Here is a 25267-nt window from a genome sequence, read left to right as displayed (position 1 = left end):
CATTCACTTACCGCGGGGTCTTTAGTGCAGCAGGAGAAGGGCACGCCGCACCGCTCTCGACTTGCGTTGGAATCTGTGCAATTGAAGTAAATATTTAGGTTCCAATCATCAGCTCCAAAAGCCCCACAGCACTGCCACTAGAGCAAACAGGAGAGAATCAGCACATGTCGACTTGGAGGCGACCGGGCGCCTACGCTTACACCCGCCAAACCACCAACACCCAGCTTTACGAGCTCTAACCATCTCTTCTGTCTCAGAACTTATTTTTAACCAAACTGAACCTGAAAGGCCCCTCTAAAAGCTTCCGAAGTTATTGAGGCCGACGGCTCCTAAGGATGTGCTCCATGAGATTAAAATGACTGACGAGACCAGCGGGGTTAGGTGGAAGAAGGGAGAGCAGGAGCAGCTCAGTAGGGCTCAGTTACAAGATCTGTTTGGCTTGGGTACACAAGCGAATATTCTAGAAGGATCAACAAGACTAAAACAGTAGTAGTGTCTGAAGCAGGCAACTGGGTTGTGGGTAGGATCTCTAGAGGCTAACCTTTTTAAAATTTGATCTCTACACCTTAAAGGTTTTTTAAAAACCCGCTTTATTGAGGTATAATTTACATGTAATAAAGTGCACGTACTTAAAGTGTACAATTTGCTAAGACATGACGTATGTATACATCGAGAAACCACCACCAGAGTCAAGAGAGTGAACACATCCCTTACCTCCAAAAGTTTCAGAGGCTTACATTTCATTATCTGTGTCTATTCTGAATTTTTTTTAAACAAGAGCATGTATTTACATTTTCAACTTAAAACATTCAATCATCGAATTAAAACATAATAAAACGAGCTGTTAAATTCAGTGGGTCTTAAACAGGCCCTGATTCAAGGGCAGCCCCACAACCCACCCAGCCCCCGTCTCTCCCCCAGGTGGGCTAGCTCTGCTTCTCCGAGCTAAACAAACATCAAGCCTTGGCCATTTTAAGACTTTCAGGACAATAGCTACTTCCAAACACTAAATTCCGTGACAGAAAAATAAAATCACATGAAACAACAGTATATCCATATAGAGCAGACAGCATTTCAAGAGAACGTGTTTCCACATGTTCTTCCAACTCAGCTCCTCCCCCGACGGCTGGGGTTGTGCATCTTGAGGTTTGCCTACAAAGCCCCATCAGATCTGCCATGCAAACTAGTCAGCAATAATACCCGGCAAGGTGTGAGCTTGCATCCATTATGACCTAACAGAATAGTGAAGTCGGCTGAGGAGAGGAAACAGGGCTTAATTTCACACCTGAGGTACAGCTTACTCCAGGACACTCGTTGCTGCCAGTGAACAAAACTAATACAACTCAGCTCACTTCTGACTGCCTAACGAGGGTCGCCCTCATGGCAATGGCCCACCAGCCCTCTCCTCCCTTTATCAAAAGGGACCCCAGCTTATTCTGGAAAACTGTCCAACCAAAAGATGGTTGTTGGTCCCTTGGGCTTCTGTATGCCCTTGAGTCCTGCCATATGCATTAATGTCACAGACACCGCTGTCCAGGTCTGCTCAGCTTATCCAGTTTTTCAGTGCAAGCAAATAAAGACCTGTCTGTTTGTAGGACAACTCCGTAAGCCTAATATAAAACTGTTCACATCATTAGAGTGTCATAATGTCCCCATGAGTTAAACAGCAGCTATTATTATTTCCATTTTACTATTGAGGAAATAGGTCACTGTCCTATTAGCACAAGGCTGAGCTAATCAGATTTTGGCGCTAGAACTGTATCTTCTGACCCCTTGTTTCTGCCATCTTGCATTGTGAGCGGATCAGGGCATCTGCTACGTGGTCTGCATCCCAGGGGCCGTCACAGAGGATGTTCAGAAGCCTGCGCGGAAGGGGGCTCTACTGCACCGACTCTTCACTTGTCAGAGGCCACCAGGGCTCAGCACTTTATCGACTGGCCATTTTAACTGCATGTGCCATAATAATGCTTGGGCTTATTTTAGGAACTTTGTGCACAAATATTCTATTGATAGCATATTACTATGAGCTGCGAAGGATGGAGGAAGACCAAAAGGAGGGCAAAGGAACAAGAAAGAATCCACATTTGACGTCAAATAAAATGTTAAACCCGTAGCAAAACAATATTCTTCAAATGTTGACAGGAAAGGGCAACTGTGACTCTAAGCTTTTTGCTCAAGAGGTTTCTTCTTTGTTCTTCTACCTTAGTAGAAATTGAGATAAATGAAAATAGGACATTTCCATTTAGGGTACAGATCATGTAAGTCATAGAGCAAGTCAGAAAATAATAATTAGACAAGCAAACAAACAAAAAAACATTCAGGAAAATCAGAGATAGGTTCCAGCTGGCAGACGCAGAAGCCAGAAGGGGTGTTCATTGGGGTCATCCTTCTGAGAAAGCTTTCAACTTGAAATAAACCAAATTTAAACTTACGTATTCCTGGGTGAAGTCTATGAGGTTTTGCAAATCAATGTCATCCCTGTAGGCTCTGATGTTGTTGTTTATAAAGAAATACAGCTGGTCTTTGATCCAGTCTTTGAAAACAAATGCCAGAACCCCGGCAGTGAGCTCCAGGAAGAAAATAATTCCCAGGAACACAGAAAACTAAGACAAAAGACACACACACAGACAACAGTTATAAGGGTTATTTTGATCATACATAGTTAAATGGTTCCTTCTAAAAAGGTCTGTAATTACATTGGGTTGTTACACACGTCCAAAGCAGATAATCTTCAGTTTCTTAAGATTCATTAATAGAATATTACACTCTAAGAAAGGATTTTTAAAAATCATTTCATAATCACATTTTAGGGGCTCTGGTGCTCCATGTGGTAATTAACCAACAAAGGCCATAAGCAAACATGGGTAATAGAAGTTTCTCATTAGACCCACAGCAAGGCCTAATGAATTTCTCCTGATTAATGCACTGCCAGACACTTGAACAACGACCTGCCCCTACCTCTAGTAAGCTTTTGTAATGTCGAAACATAAATTATCCCAGTATTTTAAGATCGCCTGTCATTTATTACTGTGGCCTTGATTCTGTATGCAACATATTCCCTTTTTGGATTCAGACACTGTTTTAATTTCCCTTGGCACCTGCTATACAAAGTAAAATAGCACATGTGTTCATCTTAGATGAAGAGTTCTAAGAGGAAGGTAGGGCATGACTGTACCATGAAAATAATTTCCCATCCTGAAAGCAGATGAAGCCACTGGGTTGAGGTCTTTCTTGGAATGCTGGTTCTGCTGGCTTTCCTTTGAGAAACACCAGTCTTGGAATATTTTAAATAACAACATGCAACCAAAGGAAGACTTTCAGCTAAGGCAGACAACAAGAGGCTGGAGACCATGGGTAACATGGTAATTGCCCACAAATCTGGGGAAATTTCCCTTCCATCTAGAAGACTCAGAATAGCCTCATCTTAGTCATATTAACACACTGTTCATGCCCACAGTTCTTTCCACTTCCTACCACCCCCACAATCTTACCCTTTTCAAATTTTTTTGCTCAAAGAGATTATGAGAAATGAGGCTGTGAAGGATCAGAGGGTAAACTGCAGGCAAACTTCTGGTGACAAGGACAGAAAGGGTGACACGGGGGCCACACCTGCTCAGCAGAGCTCCTGAGGGCTGCAGGACAGTGTTGGTGGTCGAGGCGGCAGAGGGGGCTAAAGCTGTCTACTGTCTCTGTCTTCAGCAAGCAGCCACCACGCAGCCACCAAGAGAGACAGGTACTAGGGAGGGGTGCAAAGGAAACTACACAGTGACTTACCAAAATAAAACACAGAAAAAAATGTTTATGCATTCAGCAAAAATCTACTGAATCACCCACAACAGATCAGGCCCTGGACTAGGAGGGCTTTGCAGCAGCAAAGATGAGTCAGACCATACTCCTGCCTCTAAAGACCTCCCATTTTATGCGATTTGGAGGTGGCGGTAGGAGAGAGCAGTGGAGTGGGGCCATTTCACATTAGATGTCAGTGTGTCTGACAGGGTTTATCCAGGATGCCTAGTGCACTTCTGGAAGGGTAGGCACAAGGGGAAGGGTGGAAGGAAGAAATAAGTGCCTGGCAAAGTCTGGAACCCCAAGGTTTAGGCCCCAATTCTAGACCCTCCAGCTCAGCCCCTCAGGTTCCACTGAGCTCCTGGTTGTCTGTCCTTGATGCGTTCACTAGAAATAGAACCTACACAGTTCTTAATTATCATCAGTGATACCAATAATTCCAAAGTAAGCTTTCCTCAATCTAGAAAAAGGGACAGAAAAACAATCATATTGATGAGGATTTTTAGGCTGCTTAATTTTAAAACGGTTTATGATGAGGATTTTTAGGCTGGTTACTTTTAAAACTGCAGATGAGAAGCAGGCTCCGAGGACTGGAATTTTGCTTGTCCTTTTGAGACATTTGCGTTTGTGAAGGAAGGGGGGATGACCTTGTAGGGACCTGAAATTGGCCACCCCAGGATATGTCTCTTTGGCATCGGGATTGTTTGGGGCTGATTGCTTTTGATGGGCTGGGACAGGGAAGGAGGCTCTGGGGAATGGAACTTGCCCTTGTTGGGACACATTTACATTTGTAAGGTAAATCTCTACCTGTAAAATGTGCCTCCCTCTCTGTACCAGGAAGAAGAGGAGAGATGACCTTGTCCCTAGAAACTCTTAACGGGGAAGGCAAGAACTTAAGTTGGTTGCTGTCTGGCAATCTCATGTAACTGATTTAGGGTGGTGGCTTCTGACCTTTACTTAATCCGATTTGATTCTTGTCTAAAAGTCATGGGATCACCCAACGACCAGACCCCACCTGCACTGATACCATTTTAACTTTTTTTCATGTTCTTTCCTTTGTCTTCGTAAAGAGATGACTCACATACCTATGCCTTAAATTTAGCCCTAACCCACAACTTGGGGCAGCAGCAGGAGCTCTGCCTGCCCGTGGGTCCTGTCTCCACGCACCAGCTCTGCCTGCCCATGGGTCCTGTCCCCATGCCAGCGGGGGCAGCAGAAGCGGTGGCAGCAGAAGCTCTGACTGCCCATGGGCCCTGTCCCCATGCTATTCCACACTATTCTCTAAATAAAAGAGCACTACTGCCAGATCTTGAGAGTCCAAGAAATCTTTCTTTCGACTCCTCGGCTCACCGACCCCGCATCAATATCACTTCTACTCAATGTCTACCCCATAGTATAATAGAATCCCCTATCCTTTATTAGGAGCCACACTCTACACGTGAACAGGACAGTTATCTCACTACAGAAATGAGATCACAGCCCACATGCCTACACACACAGTGCACCGAGACAGAAGGCACACAAAGGTTTTAGTTAGATTTTGTTCTCACCTCCATAAGGTTGGGCAAGTTCACCATCAAGTTACCCTGGCAAATTTTCTCATAATGTTACAGAATGTACATATCAAAAATTGAGTCCAAATTAAATTCTTATCAAATATTTGGCAGAAATCCACATGCTATGGGCCCTGTGTGCTAATTTTCCCCATTTCCAAAGGTGCAGAGACTGACTCAGCGGCTCCTTCTAGGCCTCAGCCAAGCAGGAAGCTCCTTTCCATTTCACAGCATCTCAGCTCTCAGACTCGCCCCAGCAACCCTCCTGCCCCATGGCCTCAGAGCCGAGGGCTGTCTGGAGGCATGCTGACATTGACTTCCTACTTATTTCCTAGTTCCTGCTCAAAGAATATTTTGGGCCAGTTTTTATTGTTTGTACAAAATGGAGAGACAGGCCATTTTAAATATTCTCCAAGATTTAAAAAAGCCAAGAAGCAACACAATTCTCTTCATTTCCAACATGGGACTTTATAAATTAAGGCGCTCATTTTATAAGGCACTTTCAATTTATAAATGGGATTTAAAGAAATGTGTATATTTCTGCCAGTTCAGTTAACTGGTATCTTCAACTACACAAATAATAAACTACGGTAAAGGGACTACCCTCATAAACGAAACTATCTTCAAGTGAATCCTAGTAAAGGGGATCCCACATTTTGGGGCACGGAGACTAAACCAGATAAAAAAGTGGCAACCGCTAAGTACGCTCTGGGGCCCACTGAGGCTACAGAAAAGCTGAGTGAGGTGAGCTCAAGCCCTCAGAAGGATCTCATGCTAAGAAGACTGGTGAGATGGCGGTCATGACAAGCCTCCAGAATGTGGCGTTAGCCAGAGCTGCCCAAATTTGCCAGGGGCCTCCCAGGGGGACAGTGTGTGTGCAGTGAGCCTGCTCTTCTGAGGGCTATTGGAGAAAAGATGCCAGAGGATGACGTGGCAGACGTGCTGGGGAGGAGAATCACAGACGCAGGGCTGTCGGGCGTGGCTCTGCGTTATGTTCCTGTTTTAAATGAAAACGTCCCCAGAGGATGTTGTATCAGCAGAGGTTGAGAATGATTCTGGGATATTACATTAATACTGTTCTCTAGAAGTCCCACCGTCTTCCCTCACGATAGGAGGGTGGGGTTTTTTAAAAATTCTTTTTCTGTTCTTGGAAATGGGTGTGGACACTGCTGTGTCGAGGCTGGGATCCAGACGCGCACCAGAACGCCAGGCTCCAGGCCGACAGGCACACTGGGCTGACCTGTGGCTACACTCGCCAAACCTCTTTCAGACACGTACGTGTGCGCATACGCCATTTTGTTCTCCTTTGGAAGGAATCTCCAAAGGAGAGGCTTTTACTTTTAATACTTATCTACCCCCTGGTAAAAGTCCTTCTCCAAAAATATTCATACTAACAGTGATCACACCTAACACCCTGCAAGGGACCTAAAAACTAGGCTGGTCATGCAAAAGTCAGACTCTGTACTGGCAGAGAACAAGGGAGATTTGTCTTTTCCTGTTTCTCCATATTCACCAAAACCTTCTGCTTACCAGATTTATCTGGGCAAGCCACAGCTACTGTGCTTTGTCTAGTTTCTCTAAACCAATTACCTGAAAAGCTTCTACCATGTGCTTAAAAGAGGGGCCAAAGTCACTCAAAAGAAGTAAACTCTGTCTAGAGACCTACCTTAGTCCTGAAGGTATTTTAGGGATTGGAATTCAAAGTCGTGATATCCACATACAAAATCCCCACCTTTCGTATGGGATATCCATACAAAACATCCCAGGGGGTGGGGTGGGACTTACTTTATCAAGGAGGCAGGGGTGTGTGCAGGGGGAGAATCTGGAGAGCTCTCCTGGGAGAGAAGCACCGCAGGCCATCTCTGCCGGCCTTGGGCGTGGCTCACTCTTGCCTACAGACCGGGTTCCTCCTGCTGTGAGACAGGAGCCTGGCTCTCAGCCTGAGCGCAGAGCGCGATACTTACGAACTTGAGAAGGAAGGTGTTTTCCCGAAGAGCTCCGATGCAGCCTGCGAATCCCAGGATGAACATGACTCCTCCCACCACAAGGAAGAGCCAGACGGGGTCGAAGCCGCCGAGGTCCGTGATGGAAGAGATGTTGGACAGCACGCCCTGGGCGTGGAGAGAACACACAGACACCGGGTGCAGGGTCAGTTCCCAACAGGAAAAGATGACTACAGTTGTCTTTCCCCTCTGGGAGAAAAACCTCAGAAGTAATCCCATTATTAGGCATGATTAATACTCAAGACACACCGCAAAAAATAAAACAAAACAGAAACAAAAAATGACTTTCTTTCTAGGCTCTAGATACGTTCCTATTTTTAGTAAAACTACACGAAGCAATGAAATGACCCTAAGAAACTGTCATTAGACCCTGTACAGAGAAGATGTGGATGTTACCTTTGCTTTCTCTGTCTCCAAATTAAGTGGTCTTGAGTAAAAAACAGGTGTGAAGGACAAACACAGTGCCCAGCACCCAGGGAGAGGGGTCCCGGTGAGTCCTGGGGCACACAGGTGTCAGACAGCGCCTGTTCCAAGCGCGGGGCACTTGTCAGGCAACAGGCGGAGCAGGATGCTGAGCGCTAACACAGCAGCCACTCCAGCCGCAAGCCCCAAAAAGTCCTCCAGGGAAAAACTGCACCTCAGCATCCCTCCTTGAGCTTCACGGAGACGCTGTCAGGCTCAGATCCCCAGCCCCACAGGTGGTTTGTGCTGGCGGTTGTTCCACATCGAGTTATTAGAGGTATTTCCTTACCACCTTTTTATAAGAACTGGGATTTAACTGATTTACAAATCTAAGGTTACTCCCTGGTTTTCAACCCTTTATTCTCCTGCCAAAGGAACCCAGAGTAATCTCATTTCTCTGCAAACAATGCCACTTCTTTATTGAAATCCTTTTCTCCTTAAGTGTGATACCACATCAAATACCACCCAGAACCCATGCTGGAAATCATGAGATTTGTTTCTCTGAAATGCAAGGTACATATTTACTATTCTATTATTTTGAATACTATTATTTTGAAACTGGATGTATGTGAGTCTTACAAACCCAATATCATCAATATTTTATTTTCTTATCTTATTAAACTTGCTTTGAATTCTCAAAATACCCCCAGAGGATCATGGTATAGCTTGCTCTAAAGTCTTAATATTAAATAACTTGTTTTCAAAGCACTCCCAACAATCTGGAAGAACAGAAAGTATTCATTTCATGTTATACTTAAGGAAAATGGAACCCAGAGAGGTTTGGAGACTTGCTGGAGGTCACACAGCTATTGATTTTTTGGAACCAGAATAGAATGTCCTCTTTAGTACTCTTTCCCCACCAAGTAGAAGCCATGTACTTGTTTCCCAGCGCTTCCCAGTCAGCACTAATCAACATCGGAGTTTTAAGTTTTAACCCCTTTTAAGGTTGCAGGAACTTTTGGACAAGAGTATTTTGTTCGTTAGGTTTTTGTTTCTTTTCGGAGGGCATAAGCTTAAGAATGATACTGGATAATAATAATAGAACATATATGAAGAATAAAGCACTCTTAAAATGCACAACTTCAACCCTACGAGAAAGGCCCAGGGTTTGAATAAAGCCCCAGATGAAGGGTGGAGATTATGAAAGCAGTTAGGGGCGTAGGGTGTTTCCACCAACCTCCGGGGCGACATCACAAGAGGCAACCACGGCCCTCACGAGGCTGCTTAGACTGATGGTTTGATCCAATCTTGTGGTTCTTGGATTTCCAAGCTCTGAACTATGAATACTCCAGGGGGAAAAAGGAAAATACAAAAATACTGCAGCCAATTCTCCACCTACACAAACAATGCTGAGAAAACAACTGTCAGAGGAGGCAGCCAGAGTCCATGCGACAGCAGTGAGGGTCCAGCGTCGGAATGACCTCCCCCCGCAGAATGCCTCTAAACATGGTGTCACACTGAAAGTCTTAATGTTCTCGACCTGCTCAGCCAGGGGAAGAGAGGACTTTGAGGGTACATGATAATATACTTCAGATTTTAAATGCTAACTTAATTATGGGAGAAGTAGACTAAAAAGAAGCAGCAGCAGAGTTGGAAGTGACAGGAAGAGGTGTCCGTTCCGCATAAAGAGGCCTTTCTAACACCAGCGGGTCTCCAGCAAGGGATCAGAGAAGGCTGCCCAAGGAACGTGGCTTCCCCTCAGCAGGGAGCCGAAGCTGTGGCCTCCACAGCAGCGCCCCAGGAGGGCCTCCCAAATGGGACGGGAAAGCAGGACTTAATGACCCTTAGGTTCCTTCCAACCTTAAGACTATTCTATGACTTCACCCACTTTTCACAGGCTTTTTATTTGTGATTCACCCTCAAGTCCGAGCAGAGATCAGATTGTTCCCAAACACTCCTCCAGGGCCCATGGCTTTAGAGGAAGAGCTCCCTGGATAAGGGGACAGTTAACTGGGCAGCTCCGGGGAAGCCAGCCAGCCAACATGCACACCTGAGCCTGGAATACCAAGTACTCCCTCCCCAACAGGCAAAACGGGACGATCCCAACTGGCAGCAGGTCCTGGGTCGTCTGTCCTCTCTGGGTTTAATTTCGAGGATGAAAATTTGGCGTCTCAGACAAACTCATTTTCATACTTTTTACTCTCCCCAGCCTGCAGGGGCAGTTTTAATTGAGAGGCCTTCCACCGTTTCCATGGAAACGACAACCGCCTGGGGGCCTAGCAGGACTGCAGATTCTACTCATTTAATCCTAAATTCTGGCAAAAGACAGGACTGGAGACAGACTCTGAGAGCTTGTGGGAAATAATGTTCTGTAAAGTATGGAAAATACTAACAAGAACTTTATTTTTAACGCATTCAGAATATACTTAGATAGTTATCAGTTGAAAACTAACTCAAATCTCACAACACAAAGTGTGGAAGTCAACGCCCAGTGCCCAGCTGTCTTTCCATTGGGATTAGAACTATCACCTAGATGGAGAGGAGAAAAGACTTACTCTTCCACCTGTGCAGCATTCCCAAATGGTCACCCAGGAGCAGCCTGACTGCTTGTGACTGCACAGGGATCACGGAGGAGCCGAGCAAATCCTGGCGGCAAAGATTCTGAATTATGAAAGTGATGGGGAGTTGACAGTTTGGCCTTCTGTTGTCTTAAAGACGGGGCCTCTCACTGGACTCCTTAATTCTGTTCAGTTCAATGTGACAAATGATTAAGGAGCGCCAGAACTCGCCTGCTGAAGAATAATTAGAATCAAAGCTTGTCATTGAGAAGCAGCTGGGAGAAGAAAAAGCTAAGACTACAGTTAAGCCTGCCAAGTGAGTGAAAATAGACGTTCAGACTCACGGTAGATCCTCAGGAAGGCGCAAGAGCACGGGCGGACACGTGGCCTTGTGGGAACCTGTGCGCACCGCCTCTGCCACACCCACCCCCGGAGCCCCTCAGAGCCGGCAGTTCTCACGTGATCCCACCACCCCAGTCAGAGCTGGGAAGGCTGCATTTCTCTCCTTGGACGCCAGGATTTAGACCAGGCCTCTCTCTCTAGAGGCTGAGGCTGTAAAATGCCCAGCTCTGGAGCCACATGTGGTGTTTTTCACCACTTGGAGAAAGTCAACCCACAGTGAGAAGCAGAAAGCCAGTGCTTAGCGAGAAACTAATAGTAAGGGTAGGGAGGGAAAACCCCAACAGTACAATAATCGCAGGCCCGGCCGTGGGCTCTGTGAGTCACTCCAGGATCCTCAGAGGACATCCCCTTGACTGCACAAGCTGGGTCTGCACTTGCAACTGAGGAGCCCGCACAAGACAACAAGAGCTGTGAGTAAACAATGCTTTAGTTTCAGTGCATACACACACAGGACCAGGACTAAAGCTCACACTCTATGCTGGGAAATGTGGTGGGGTGGGGTGGGGAGCAGACAAGGCGTAGAGGAAAGTGTTGGATTTAATATGGTTCCTTCACTCGGCTGGCTGATACTTCCAGGCAACACAGGAATTAAGCCAGTGTCAACAGCTCTGCTTCAGGTGGACTCACCATCAATTCAGTATCATTAACGAAACGATCAGTTCTAGATAGAACTTTTAGGTACTTGTCTACGTCTCTGACAAATAATACTTAACATGATTTACATTCTAATTCTCCATGTAAACCTGAATGGTCAGTCCTTGGCTTTAAATACCAACTCTTTATAGCTCAAACTGATTGAAAAATATATATAGAAAATGTCATCTGGCCACTCTGCTGTACTCAGAACTGCTGCTTCTGCTAGACGTGTGCACCCAGAGTCTGGCACTGCAACCCAGTCCTCAGTCCTCTCCTTCTCCTGCCTGGACCCTGTGGGCAAGGCCCAGAGTAACAGACATCAAGGGCATTGGACCTGGTGGATCAAGTCAGGAAACACCATCCTCTGAATCTAACTGGAAGGAGGCTAAGTGGATGAGAAGCAGAGCAATTAGCCACATGTGCTCATTCCTGCAGCCATTTGTCTTGGTTGACATGGAAGCGGAATTTGAACAGCAGCAGCAGAGACAGAATGGGAAAGAATGAGAATAAGAGAGACAGAGACCAAGACCGTAGGTTGCAAGAAACATATATTCAAGAGCACAGACTCAAGAATATAGGAGGATTTCCTACACATATACTCCTTGTTATACATTAAGATTATATTAACAAAAACTGACATAATGAACATGCCTGAGAATTCTTCACAGTCACACCACATGTTCCTGTATCTATATTTTTATGACCCGAGTCATCTTCTCTAAGTCTACAGCTGTTGCTGCAGCAGAGGCAAAAACAAATTGGCCATAACAAAAGTACTGCTATAAAGACAAAATGAATACCAGCCAATTTAAAAAGTTGAAAGAAACAAATATATTCAGCAAATTAGCCCTTCCACAGATTGGCTTTTGGACAACTAGCTCTTGGCATATCAATTTGGAGCCTTTATGAGATGATCCTCCAGTGAAAATGGGCGATTTCCATTATCCACGAGGTACTGGACAGTCTCTCTCAGAACTTAGCAAGGAGACCAGTATGTGTCTAAAACCAAATAAGACACATTAATGGAATGTGTCTGAGGCAATGTCATTATAATAGAAGTTTAGAGAGCCAATACACAAAAAATGTATTGATGTGCGTCCATCACGGTAAAAGGGAGACTGATATTCCAGCCATTTAGACAAGCCCACTCTAGAGTGTGGCAGAGAGCATTCCATCCCACACAAACCATCCTTTACAGGACTCAAGCACACCTGGCTCACCTACAGTTTCCCCTGGAATCCAGACAAACAGACAGGGTGGCCTGAACAAGGGCTCGAGGTGGGGCAGACAGACAGACAGGACACTATAATATAGACACCTTGTCTTAAAGCGCATTTCCACTACTTACTACCTGTGTGATCTTGGGCAAGTTACTAAACCTGCCTAAGCCTCGATTTCCTCATCAGTGAAATGGCACTCTACATCATAAGGGATTATGAGGATGAAAGAAAGAATCCAAGTGAATCCAAATATTAGGTTAAGTGCTTGGCACATAATAAGCATTCAATCAAAGTTTGTCACCATTGTCACTATCATCACATTGATATTAGACCAAGAGGAAGACATCAGATGCGACAGAAGCACAGAGGAGGGGTGTCTAACTCAACCACACTAGAGAGGAGTCTGTTTTGCTCTGGCACTTGCGCTGCTGACTCCCTAAGAAAAGCCTTGGCAGCACCCAATGATCGTGCCTAACGGAGGTGGCAGTAACTGACTTGTCAATCAGATCTTCTGTCTTGGGGAATTGGAAGTCACCTAAAAGACACTCAGAGCAAAGGCAGAAGGGATAAGCCAGGAGTAAGCAAAATCCAAGAGCAGGCAGAGGCATGAGTGGGTGGAAACTAAGAGTACCCAGAAGCGGTGCAGTGGAGAAGAGAGCTGCGAGAAGTCAGTCAACAAGGCCGAGCAATCAGCAGCCACGTCGCCAAGAGGGCAGCACCCTGAACCAGGGACAAGGACGCCTCTGCTGCCAGGGGGCTGACTGGGTACTCTGGTCATGAACTCACCGCTCCCGAGTGAGCTTCCAGTTACTGAACCATGTCCTATTCCCCGTGAGATCTTCTCCTTCAACAGTTTGAAGAACACTGTACGTCTCAGCAAGGATGTGAAAAATGAGCCCATCTCCCCTCCACCTCCAGGTCCTCAGCAGCACCTCATTCATTCAACTCTCGCTGGAACTTAAGCAGCTTCTCCTCTGGTTCTGCAACAATGGCGTATGTTCTGAGTATAACTGCTTCTTCTTGGAAGAGGCTTCTGCACACGTGTGGGAATGAAAAGGCAAACAAAGCTCCAGAAGGGTCCAACCAACAAACCTCAGGAGCGTCTGTGGTTTCCCCACCACCAGCACAGGACGGCCTCGGCGCCACCTGGCAAGCTGCAATTCCCTCTCTCTCAACTCACACAGAAAAGAAATGCAAAAACAGCATTAATAAGCCCCAAAGGCCTGGGACTCCTCTGCTTTGGCATATACAAGCACATTCCTTCCAACTGCTGGATGAGAAACAGAGAGACAGGCATACGGAATGTGCACCCAAAGCCAGGCCAGATGGACCCCTTCGAGATTTATGAGACTGGGTCCTGATTCTCCCACCCCTCCCTAAACCAGCCCCTAGTGGGGTGGAACCGGTAACAGCTTTCCTAGAGTAAAAGGGAGGGAAGCATTCCCCTGCTGGAGAAAGAATGGCAAAGTAGAGCATTTCAAAGAAAACGATCTATGCAGAGAGGGGTGGTCCTGGAGAGTTGGAGATGTGGTTTTAAATCCACATCTAATGTCCATAGGAAGACCAAGCTGGGAACATAGGGCCACAGGGAAACCTGCCTCGTAAAGATTCAGCAGAGATCCTCAAAGAATGTTACACGGCAAAGCCGCTCTGCCAAACCCAAAACATCCATCTGTCTAAGGAATTGCTGCAGAGTCCAGAGAGAGGACTCGGAACGAGAAGAAGTGGGAGCTCGCCGGGCCCAACCCAGGGAGGTGGAAGGGCACAGGGGCAGCGTCACTCACAGCCCAGCAAACGGGTGCAGAGGTAAAGGAAGACGAGCGACTTTCCAGGCGTGTGCTCTCCCATTTTTTCTGGTCAAAAAAGGTCATCAGTGAGATTCAAGTAATCCTTTCTTGCAGATAATAAACGGCCATGACCTGCTTTCGTGCAGAGGAAGGGGAGAAGGGCAGTCACTTTCAGGTCTCCATTAAATCCTGCAGTCAAGTGGGGGGTGGGGGGGAGCCCACTGCGCCAAGTCCCCTCCCCTGGCACCGCTCTCGGGCCAGGAAACCACCATCCCCACCAGGGTGGGAGTGACTGCCTCTCCGAACGTGGAAACAGCCACATGCAAAAGGGTCACTTTTCAGAAATCCAGCACCTTCCCAGCCACTCCCCAGATATTTTCACATGCATGTTCAGAAGACAGGAGACACACTCAGGAATATTCCTGGTTTAAGTAGCAAGTTTAAACTGAAACATGCACTAGAGGCTCTGATCGTGGTGCCCTCAAACCAAAGTAAAAACATCCCAAAGTCTCGAGGCGGGTGTTCCAGGGCCTCAGAGACACACAGCTCATCAGTTATTGAGCAGATAATTTCACAGGGATCACCTGAGAGGTGCCAGGACTGTCAGTCATGGCTGCTCAGTGTAAAGGGACGGTGACAGCCCGGGGCTAGTCTGGAGGGGAGACAGGTGAGTAGAGAGTGCGGGCAGAGGGGTGAACGGTGGGTGCTGTGCGGGTGCAGAAGGTCACGTCAGCAAGTGCGGAGACAAAGTGCCTGGACCTGGCCCACCGAGGGGTCTATGTGTAAGTGTGACAAGTGGCGAGAGGAGACTGAGGCCGACAGGGGGCTGGGTTTGAATCTGAAGGCACTTCGAGCAGAGGAAGGCCAAGGTCATTTGTGCATCCAGGAAGCTCACTCCTCGGGCAGCAGGTAGGTGCCATGGGAAGGGCTCCGTGGTGACGCAGGCCGGCCACGCTGAAAGTCGTGACGTGAGCAACATGAGCACTATACCATGAACCTGACGGCAGGCCAGCACCAGGCCACCTGGATTATTCCATCCAGATGGTAAACTTTCCAGGTGGGCCTGTTACCACAGCAGGAAACAGACCCAGAGGTGGAGTAACTTGCCAGGTCACTGGGGCGAGGACACAGCAGAGCAGGGGTTCGAGCCAATCACCCGACCCCTTCCTTACTGCCCAGGACAGAGAGAGCTGGGCAGAGGGACACTTCACAAAGTCAGGAGTGCAGCTCTGATCATTTCCAGCCCTGCCTACTCACTGGGCCTTGACTTGTGCCTCGAAACGAGAGCAGGACTGCGGTACCTGAGACCGAGCAACCCGGGCACCGATGTTTACGCGCCCGAATCTGCATCCCTGAGCAATCACTCCCAATGATGTTTAGAGGGACGGCGAAAGAGAAACGCTAATTTCTCAAACTCTCTCTCACGCTTGTTGAACATCCTGGTTACAGCCCGCCAGACCACACACTAACTTTCCACGGGCTTGGCAGGCCGCTCGGTTCTCAGGTGTCCGCTGCGACAGAGAACCCGGGGATTAGCAGATAACCGAGGAAGAGAGACGCGGACAAACGTAGGCATCTGTCAGTAAAACGAAATCTTCCAGGAAGGATTCCCAGCGTCTCCGAACTGCGTTCTTGAAGCGGGCTCAGGGCCGAGGGCCTCTTCTGCTCAGGTTATGTGCTCCAAGCCCTGAGTCATGGATGCTCACGTCTGAGCTCGCGTCCCGGGAAAGGGGGAGTCTCCCAAGGCGAGTCCACCGGACGACTGCGACAGGCAGGCCCGGAGGGTGTGAAGGGAGCAGACGACCAAGGACAGAGGTCAGGAGGCCTCCAGGGGATGAGTCCCTTGTCCCGGGGGCGGGGAGAAAGCGCAGGCCCAGCCGCTCCGACGCTGCGCTCCTGCTCCAGCGCGTCCGTCCCAGGAGGAGGAGGAGGGGACAGAGGGACCGGACGGGGCCAGCTCCCCGTGTGACGCCTCTGGGCCTCACTCTCCTCACCTCTGAAGCAGGAAGTCATCCTCAAACTTTACCTCGAGGGGTCCAGAGATCACGGAAGTAAAAACGAAGCCTCTTCATGGAGTCCTACAATGTGTACCGCTCTGCGCGCCTTCTCACTGTGTGTCGGTCACAGATGCCTCCCGGGCGTGCAGGTGTGGGAGGCGCCAGACTGAGGGGGAAAGATGAGACAGGCTCCTGCCCTCAAGGGGCCTTCAGGCCAGACAAGCTGTCCTGTTACACCCTCCAGTGCTGGTCGGCAGGGGACACACACACACACACACCCCGACCGCGGGAAGCGGGGCTCACTGGGACCAGGGAGGGCACTGCTCCTGCTCCCCACCCTACTGAGCCCCTCACTGCCATGGTCGGTACTGAGCAGAGCTGCTCATCCCACCTAAACCGAAGACATAAGCACAAGCATTGGGCAAAGTGGAAAAGGAAAGATACCCTAATTTTTCCACGAAATGAGACTAAAGTTTTCTGATACCCAGGCTTAATGGATTTGCTGTTCCTAACAGTGTACCACCATCATATCAGACACCAGAAACCACATGTAATTTTACTCCTTTTCTGCTGTAAGAACTGTTATGCTCTATATGCCAACTAGAGACCTGAGGCCACGGCTGGAGTGATACAGCTGGGGTTTAAAAGGATGCTCTCCCCATTCATCTTTCATGCATTCTTTTACAAGCAGTACTTCCTGAACACCTACTATGTGCTAGTTAATGTTCCAGTACTGGGGTGGAGCAGTAAACGAAAGTTCCTTGGGTAGAGAAAAAGTCCTTGTTAGTGCAGAAGTGCTAAGTCCTATGAAAACACATAGGGGCAAACCACAGGGGAAGGGAAGGAAGAGCTGGGGGATGGGGTAACAGTGGCTACTCTAAATAGGCCAGGAAAGCCTGTGGACAAAGGTGACATTTGAGCAGAGAGCAGGGAGTAAAGGAAAACACTGATGTGGGTCTCTGGGGGAGAGCGCACCAGACAGGGGGAGAGCAGGTGCAAAGGCCCTGGGGTGGTAGGTCTATTTGAGATGCTGGAGGAACAGCAAGATGGTGAGCAGGTGCTAGGGCACAGTGGGGGAGGGCACATTATGGGAACTATGGTCCCAAAAGTAATGGAGCGGCATCTACGTCTTTGAGTGAGATGGCAGGCTCAGTGGAGGATCTGTCTCACATTTTAAAAGGATCACTCAGCTGCTGTGTGGTGATGGGCCTGGGGTGGGAGTGGGGCTCAAGAGCAGAGGCAGGGGAATGAGGGAAGGCTTCTGCACCACGGCAGGTAAGATGTGGTGGCAGCCTAGACTAGGGAGTGATGACAGAGGCATGAGAAGAAAGCAGATTCGCAGTACAGTTTCAAGCTAGACTGATGGTATTTGCTGACGGACCCAATGTGGCATGGGAAGCAAAGAAAGCCGTCAAGGATACGGAGCAAGCGGAAGGACGGAGCTGCTGTTTACTGCATTTGGGAAGAGCCAGTGTGAGGGGGGATTCAGGAGTGCTGCTTTGGATCACTAAGTTTCAGAAGCCCGCTGAGCATGTTAGTGGAGATGCTGGGCTGGCTACTGGCTATAAGGAGTCTGGAGTTGCGATGAGGTCGGGACCAAAGATCTAAATGTGAAAGTCATCAGTGATAGATGGGGTTTAAAATCCCAAGCCTGGATGAGACCTCCTAGGGCAGGGGTGACGAGGGAGAAGAGGTCGCAAGACCAAGCCTGGAGCACTGCAAAATTTAGAGGTCATGGAATCGAGCTGGAATGAGCAAAGGAGTGTGAGAAGGGCACATCGGGGCTATGTGATATCTTGGAAGCCAAGTGAGGAAAGTGCTTCTAGAAGGGAGGAGTGATAAACCCAGCCTTAGTCCCTGCCTCGCTGATAAGAGTTTCTGAGTACCTGCATGAGAAAACGATGTGCTCCGGGAGCCAGAATGGACTCAATAAGAAAGTGCCATGGGGCTGGCCCCGTGGCCTAGTGGTTGGGTTCGCGCGCTCCGCTGCAGGCGGCCCAGTGTTTCGTTGGTTCGAATCCTGGGTGCAGACATGGCACTGCTCATCGGGCCACGCTGGGGCAGCGTCCCATACGCCACAGCTAGAAGGACCCACAACAGAGAATATACAACTATGTACCGGGCGGCTTTCGGAAGAAAAAGGAAAAAAATAAAATCTTTAAAAAAATAAATAAATAAATAAGAAAGTGCCAGGTTCAATGAAGTCCCTAGGCTGGTTAACCAGAGATGAAGTGGAGGATTTAGTCTATCTACAAAGACAAGATGCAGCAAATCAGTCTGATGTAACGACAAGTAGATGGATTAGAAACTGCTTAAGTGATGACACCCAAGGGCACACATAAGTAAATGAATGTCAACCCCAAAGGAAAACTCAAGTGACATATCACTGGGTTCTGTCCTTGGGCTGCTCAACATATCGGTGACAACTAAACTTGACTGCAATCAGAACAATCTAGGGGGTTTGCTAAAACAGAGCATTCCAAGGTCCACCCCAGACCTGCTGAGTCAGAATTACCCAGGTGGCACTGGGGCCAGGAGCTAAAGGCAGGCCTGAGTTAGAAGAAGGAATTGAGGAAGGAGCTTGGTCAAACATACAGCAAAAACCAAGCTGCGTGGAACGGGGAACCTGCTGGACGCCAGCCTCAGGCTGCAGTGTAGTCTTGGCAGGTAGAGAAGTGAGTGGAACCCTAACTGGGCGAGTGTGGACTCTTCACTGGACTCTGAAGACCAGCCGATGTGAGGTGGACAGATCTAGTTGGATCTGAGAGCACCTGGGGACTCCCAGTGGTCAACATGTCACCTCCAGCTGCACTGATAGCAGACAAGGGGAGAAGAGACATAACGGGGCCATACCCTCCACACCCCTAAAGCATCCTCTCAGTGGTCAGAAGACACACAGAGTGAGGTCAGAGGAGCATGAACAAGATGGAGAGGGGACTCCAGCCTCGGAGAAGCAGAGGTTTGGCCTGGAAACTCAGAAGGAACCACACCATGGCCACCTCAAGGACTAATATGGAGAAGGACTTATTCTGTGGGATCCAGCAGGGTAGATCCATAATCAGTGAATGAAAACTAGTAGGACATGATTCTAATTTGGTAGAAGGAAGGTCTTCCTAGTAGTAAGAGAAACCCAAAGAGACAGAAGTGGTGAGCACTTTGCCACAGGAATTGTTAAATTTACATACACTCCAAATTAGCATTTATTGTATTATTTTATGTATGTAAGTATATATTTTATACACCCTTTCTCGAATGTAAATTCCCTGAGGAAACACATCCCCAGAGTCCAGCACAAGCCCTGTCCCGGGCTGTGCGCTCAATAAGTGTCACCCGAATGAATGAGCTGATTATAGCTGGATGCTGCCAAGCTTGCTGTAGACTGATTCCTGCTACATAATTGTTAACGTTCCTCCTAAAACAGCAGATCCTATGATTTCTGAAAAACTGCACACAAATCAGTTTCCCCTGGAGAGACACTCATCCTTTGCATCTTCACAGTTGATTTGGAATTCAGATAAAATGAATTAATTATTATGTCTAATATTCAACCATAATGTTGTAAAGCTCAGCCTGGTATGAAGGAAGCGTGAGGCGTACCCTGTTTGCCTCCACTGTCTCTGCACTTCACATAAGAACGTGTGCATGTCAGCACATCTCATGGGGTCTACTGATGCACGGGCTGGGGTTGTGGGCCCAGCAAGCATGTGCTGCTCACCGCCCTTGCCAGCTGTGGTTCACCTCGGAACATCATCCCATCACAGGCCTGGTCTAGCTTAGAAGTTAACCCAAAGGGGCTCGACAGAGCAGCCTTTGCAGTTACCAAGGCAACTGACATGCATCACATCCTCCTTAAGAGACCCCAAAACAAAGCCAATTCTCTGGTCCACGGGTGAGAGCCTGGAACTCTCCTAAAATTTGAGGCAGCTTTCAAAGTCACCATTCTGCTCTTGTCCCCATGTAGGAGTGGACACACTGTAGTAATGAATCCAGGAAAGGGGCCATGTCTCCAGCGAGCATTTACGTTATACCAGGAACTGTGTCAGGAGCTGTCTCATTTGATCCTCACAGCAACCTAGGAGGTGATGTTAGTGTCTCCACTGCACAAACAAGGAAAGGGTATCTCAGAGAAGTTAATGCAGTTGCCCAAAGTCACTCAGACGGTAAATGGGGGAGGCAATATTTGCACTCAGGTCTGTTCAACCCCAAAGTTGTACTCTTTTTCCACACAGCAACCAGAGCGATCTTAAAACACAGCCAGAGCAGGACACTCCCTTATCACGATGCTGTGGTGACTTCCTCTCACTGACCTTCTGCAGGACCCTGCCTGCTCTGGCTTCTGCCTGCCTCTCTTGCCACATCCCTACTTCTTCTTGCTCTTGCTCTCTCCCTTCCAGTCCTACTGGTCTTCTTCCTGCCCCTTGGAATCTCCAAGTCCCTGACTCAGGGCCACCACACCTGCTATTCCTTCTGCCTGGAATGATGTTCCCCCAGTGCTCTGCAGATCCCTCTTACTGCATGCAGGTCTCTGCTCCAATGCCACCTCCTCAGGGCGGCTGTTCCCAACCCCTCTACCTAAGAGAGATCAACCCCCCACTAGCCCTCACCCTGTACCTCATATGCTTCTCGGCAGCACTCCACAGTACCTGGATGCATATCCTTGGCTAATTAACTGCTTGCCCTCAGCACGCCCATGGGAATGCACACTCCACAGGGGAGGGACTCCCCGTCATTCACTGCCACGTCCCCACCCCAGGCCCAGATGCGAAGCAAGTGCGCACCAAACTGGGCTACTGCGTGTCGTTTACTCTCTACTACCGCCACGTGGGTGACCTCGGCCGAGGGCTGTCAGCTCTCCAGAGAAACTGTCCATTTACTGCGAGTGGCCCTGACAAACGAGGGACTGTTGTTTCGTCCCCCCGAAGCCCGTTCATCCCTGCCCTGAGACCTGTAGAATACAGCCCGTTTGAGAAGTCTCTGATTTTACCAGAGAAGAGCCATTTGAGGCAACTGACAAAACAAAAAGATAATTATATTTCAAAGGGAAAAAAACCTTCAAAACAAACCATTGTCTGTTTACTGCTAGAATCGACAATTAGTTCATTTAGAGCCTTCCAGCATCTTTTCAAAGCAGACAGAAATGGGCTCTTATTGAAGGACAGGCATCAAAAGCTGTGTTATCTGGAACTGAGCCAACCAGAGGGCTCCTAAAGGTGAGATTTCTGAGACTCCACCAATACACATCTCCAGGCTTACAAGGGATCAGCAGAAGCTAATCATAATCCAAAAGAAGGCAGGATTCAACATAGAAGTTTCTAGAGATGAAAGTGCCTCTGTTTTGGGAACTTGATTCATCTCCCTTCATATATAACCACTGTCCTGCCTCATAATGTGCTGGAAGATGGCTCATTTTCCATAAAACATTTTACATTCTGTAGAAGTACTTGGTAAATAAACAGAAGGTGGTTCAGTTTCCAAACTCAGGATTTACTTGGACCCTTACGTGATGCAGTCTATCTGAACATGGTTTTAGTTGTGGAAATTCCTCCTGGCATCTGAGGGGCTTTGTCTGCGGGACTTTTCATCTTCTCCCCTTTCTTAGCACATCTATAACAGTTCAAAGGAACGCTTGACTTCAGGCGTGGTCAGGCTCAGAGGGCGAAATACCAAAGAGATAATCTTCTGGGAAAATTTAAGCTAACTTCTTAGTTTACTACTTTTAACCAATCCACATACTCCCTCACTCTCACACAGTGGAGATAATAAAGCTTCACTATGTAGCCAAATACCAGTATAGATAAAATGCTGCCAACGATTTCACTTCCAAAGAGGGAAGAAAAAAGTTGGTATTCATTTTCGAATTCCAGTGCTTGGCCTCAGGAGGGGAAGTTGTAGAGAAACAATGAGAAGGTGTGGATGGGAAGTAAAGCGGAGGAGTGGACACAGAGCAGTGGTGTCACGAGTGTGTTACTTAGAGGAAAAACTGTCCAGAACACTGTATCTTCACTGTAGCCGAGAAGATGCGACTCCATATTTCTGGATTTTTCCTTTTCCTATACTATATTTGATCATAACTTCTGAATATTCCTTAACACTTCCCATCAGCAGACAAGATTCACGTTCTTGAGCCCTAATGATAGGGTTATCTCATGCTGACACATGAATTACGTCCAGCTTCCTTCATGCCACATGCTAACAGCTTATCACATAATGCTCACACCAAAAAGTCATTTTTATGGCTTGAGTATTCTTCCAAAGAGTTTAAGAAGTAAAAGAGAAAATAGGCTACAGGTGGTGTAGTGATATCGATAAGCGTTACTGAAATTCTCATGCCCGAGTGACGGAGTGTGCCATGGGAACACGTAGCTGTGGTAACCGACAAAATTCTAACACACGCTCTCCGTTACGCACGTGTGTTGTTACTTCTGTCATTATTCTGATGTGGTGATCAATTTAGGCTCCTTTCCTAGAGACTCTGAAATATGACGTTATCTACCAAGAATACTTTCTAGAGCCATGTTTCTTTGTACTTTTGCAGCTGTGAAAGAGGAAAAAGAGACGACATACAACATAATGTGCAGCCTCTAACAACCAGAATGTGTGCATTTTCATGAGATTCAACTTACCTTTTCATTCCATGCCCACAGTCCAATTCCAAGAAATGCTATTCCCAAAAACTGAAAGAGAGAGAGCAGCATAAGTATAAGGCAAACAACATGTTTTTACTAATACAAATAAAGAAAGTTTTCAATCAATTCTTTTGTCGCTTTACCTGGCTAAGAAACAGTTTTCTGTAAAACCTGAGTAACAGTCTTTAACAGGAAAAGAAATACCATAATCCCCTTGATGAAAGTTATTACAGCATTAATAAGGTTGAGGACATGCAGGTGCTTAGAATTCACTCAGATTATGAAGAATAATAATTAGGTAGCATCTTGAGTAAAATGGAAGTCATCAGTAATGCTGAATGCTGCCTAAAAGGCAGGTAAAAGGGCAGGAGAGGAAACAGTGAGCTCCCATAAACCCGAGCCCCACATTCCCTCAGAAACGGATGACCAGGAGCATGAATTTAGAAGCGTGGGTGATTCTCTCTTCCCCATCAAGCATTAGAGATGGGCTGGTCAGAGAGCGCACGCAGAAGCCCTGTGGTCCCTCAGCAAAATTTCACTACTCCTTCAGAAGGTAACATGAATCTTTTCAAGTCCAGCGTGACCCAAAGAAAATTCCTGGATTCTTCTGTTTTTCAGAAATTTAGATTACTTATACTGTGGTTGAGAAGACTTCCGTTGACTCAGCCTGGTCTCGACTCAGTGCCATAACTTCACATATAACACAGAGCACACAAATAACACGCGAGCCAGAGTGAAAGGAGAGCACAAAGATGCACTCGGCCCCAGCACAGGGCGCCTCTCATCCACACCCACATTTCTCCCAGTGCTGTCCATCAGATGCGCCGAGTACAGGAGGGGAGCAACTGGTAACCAGGGGACTTCCCATTTTAATCAGTTCTCACTGTACTCCATCTGCTCCAAGATACACATTTTTCCCCCACATTTTAACATCTCTGAAATCGGGATGTGTCTTAAAATCGATGGTATCTCATAGTTTGTTTTTTTCCTTGATTGCTTCTAAAATAATGTGTCTTATCAGGGCGTCACAGGTTTGATGACACACTGCACAGGGCTGTCCACCCACGGAGAGCTCAGTGATCAGGACTGGGTGTAACTCGCCTTGAGGAAAGACACTTCTTATTCCTCATCTTTATTATCAACATCAACTGTGAATTTCCTTTCCAAACACTGACGTGAGGAGAGTGTGGGCAGGCTGACGAGCAGTTTCAGCCCCACGGCAGCAGCACACATTGCTTATTCTGCTAACATCTTGATTAAGTTAAATGTCAGGAGAGCCGTTCACTGACAGTGCTGCGCAGAGAACACGAGAGTGAGGCTGGTGATTCCTTCCCCTCTCGGGGAAACCTAAGGACTATCCCCTGGCGAGGCCTCCACCATCCGAGTGGGGAGGCACTGACACTTTGTAGGCCACGGATAATAAACCCAACAGGGGCTGGGCAAACAGCAGGAGCACAGGGAAAAGGGGGCCTGAGAAAACACACGACTGAGGGCTCTGAAGATGTGGCAGTGCTTTAAAAAGGGGAACCTCCCAAATCTCCTGACAAGTCCCTGGCGTTCTAGTGAGATGATGTACCAGACGTTCTGGGCCCCTAGAGAGAAGCTTCAGCATGTCCTGGATTTGGCACAAACTGAAGGCCCCTTTCTTCCTACCCTGGCTCTTAGAGGTTTGAAAAGCATTTAGGATGATTTCTTGTTTTCAACATCCCAGCCGAAGATGTTGGGTCAGCCCCTCTACTGCCCTAGCCAGAGAGCTGTCTCACTCTGCGGTTCCGATCTGAAACAACGGATGCACCAGTCCCCTGAACGACTCAGAGGGACTTCGGACTCTGCATACAGGAATAAAAGAATTCAGCACATTACTCCCATGTTCGCAGGGCCCGGCACAACAGGGTAACAAGGGACAAGTGCACACAAAGGACCCCAGCAGACCTGCAGGTCATGGAGCGCCTGGCTTCACACGAATGTACCTCACTCCTTCCATGAAACGCCTACCTTTCGGATGCCTGAGCTCCTGGGGGTCAAACATGCGGTCACCTCCCTGATGCAGTATTCAGTCCTGTGTCACCACAGCAACGGGGGGATGGTGTGGCAGAGGACACTGCGGGCAGCTGGCCCTCCTGGTGGACGTGTTACTGCTGGGCCCTGCCTGATCGCTAACGTTGACTTCTCTTCTTCCTTGCCAGGCACTGTGCTCATTGCTTGGTGTGCAGTGTCTCTCTACAGCTTCTCAAGAATTTTATTTTGAATAGTCACTACGATTAACCCCACTTTAAGAAGGAGAAAGATGAGGCTGA

At 47.7% G+C, this 25267-nt stretch overlaps 1 protein-coding gene across 2 annotated transcripts in view; it reads right to left on the bottom strand.

Moving 5' to 3' along the window:
- The window catches only part of TSPAN5 (tetraspanin 5), a 152734-nt gene that overhangs the window by 6377 nt on the left and 121090 nt on the right, over positions 1 to 25267 (bottom strand). For both annotated transcript variants that reach the window (XM_046657129.1, XM_046657130.1), the window contains exons 2-5: positions 22968 to 23018; positions 7304 to 7450; positions 2433 to 2603; positions 12 to 137 (exon numbers count right to left, since the gene is read on the bottom strand). In XM_046657129.1, the coding sequence (XP_046513085.1) occupies positions 12 to 137; positions 2433 to 2603; positions 7304 to 7450; positions 22968 to 23018 (495 nt within the window). The remainder of the gene's footprint in view (positions 1 to 11; positions 138 to 2432; positions 2604 to 7303; positions 7451 to 22967; positions 23019 to 25267) is intronic.

The sequence above is a fragment of the Equus quagga genome, chromosome 3, assembly GCF_021613505.1.
Source record: "Equus quagga isolate Etosha38 chromosome 3, UCLA_HA_Equagga_1.0, whole genome shotgun sequence".
Lineage (NCBI taxonomy): Eukaryota > Metazoa > Chordata > Mammalia > Perissodactyla > Equidae > Equus > Equus quagga.
The sequence above is the reverse complement of the archived record's forward strand: the minus strand, read 5'-3'. Positions and strand labels throughout refer to the sequence as shown.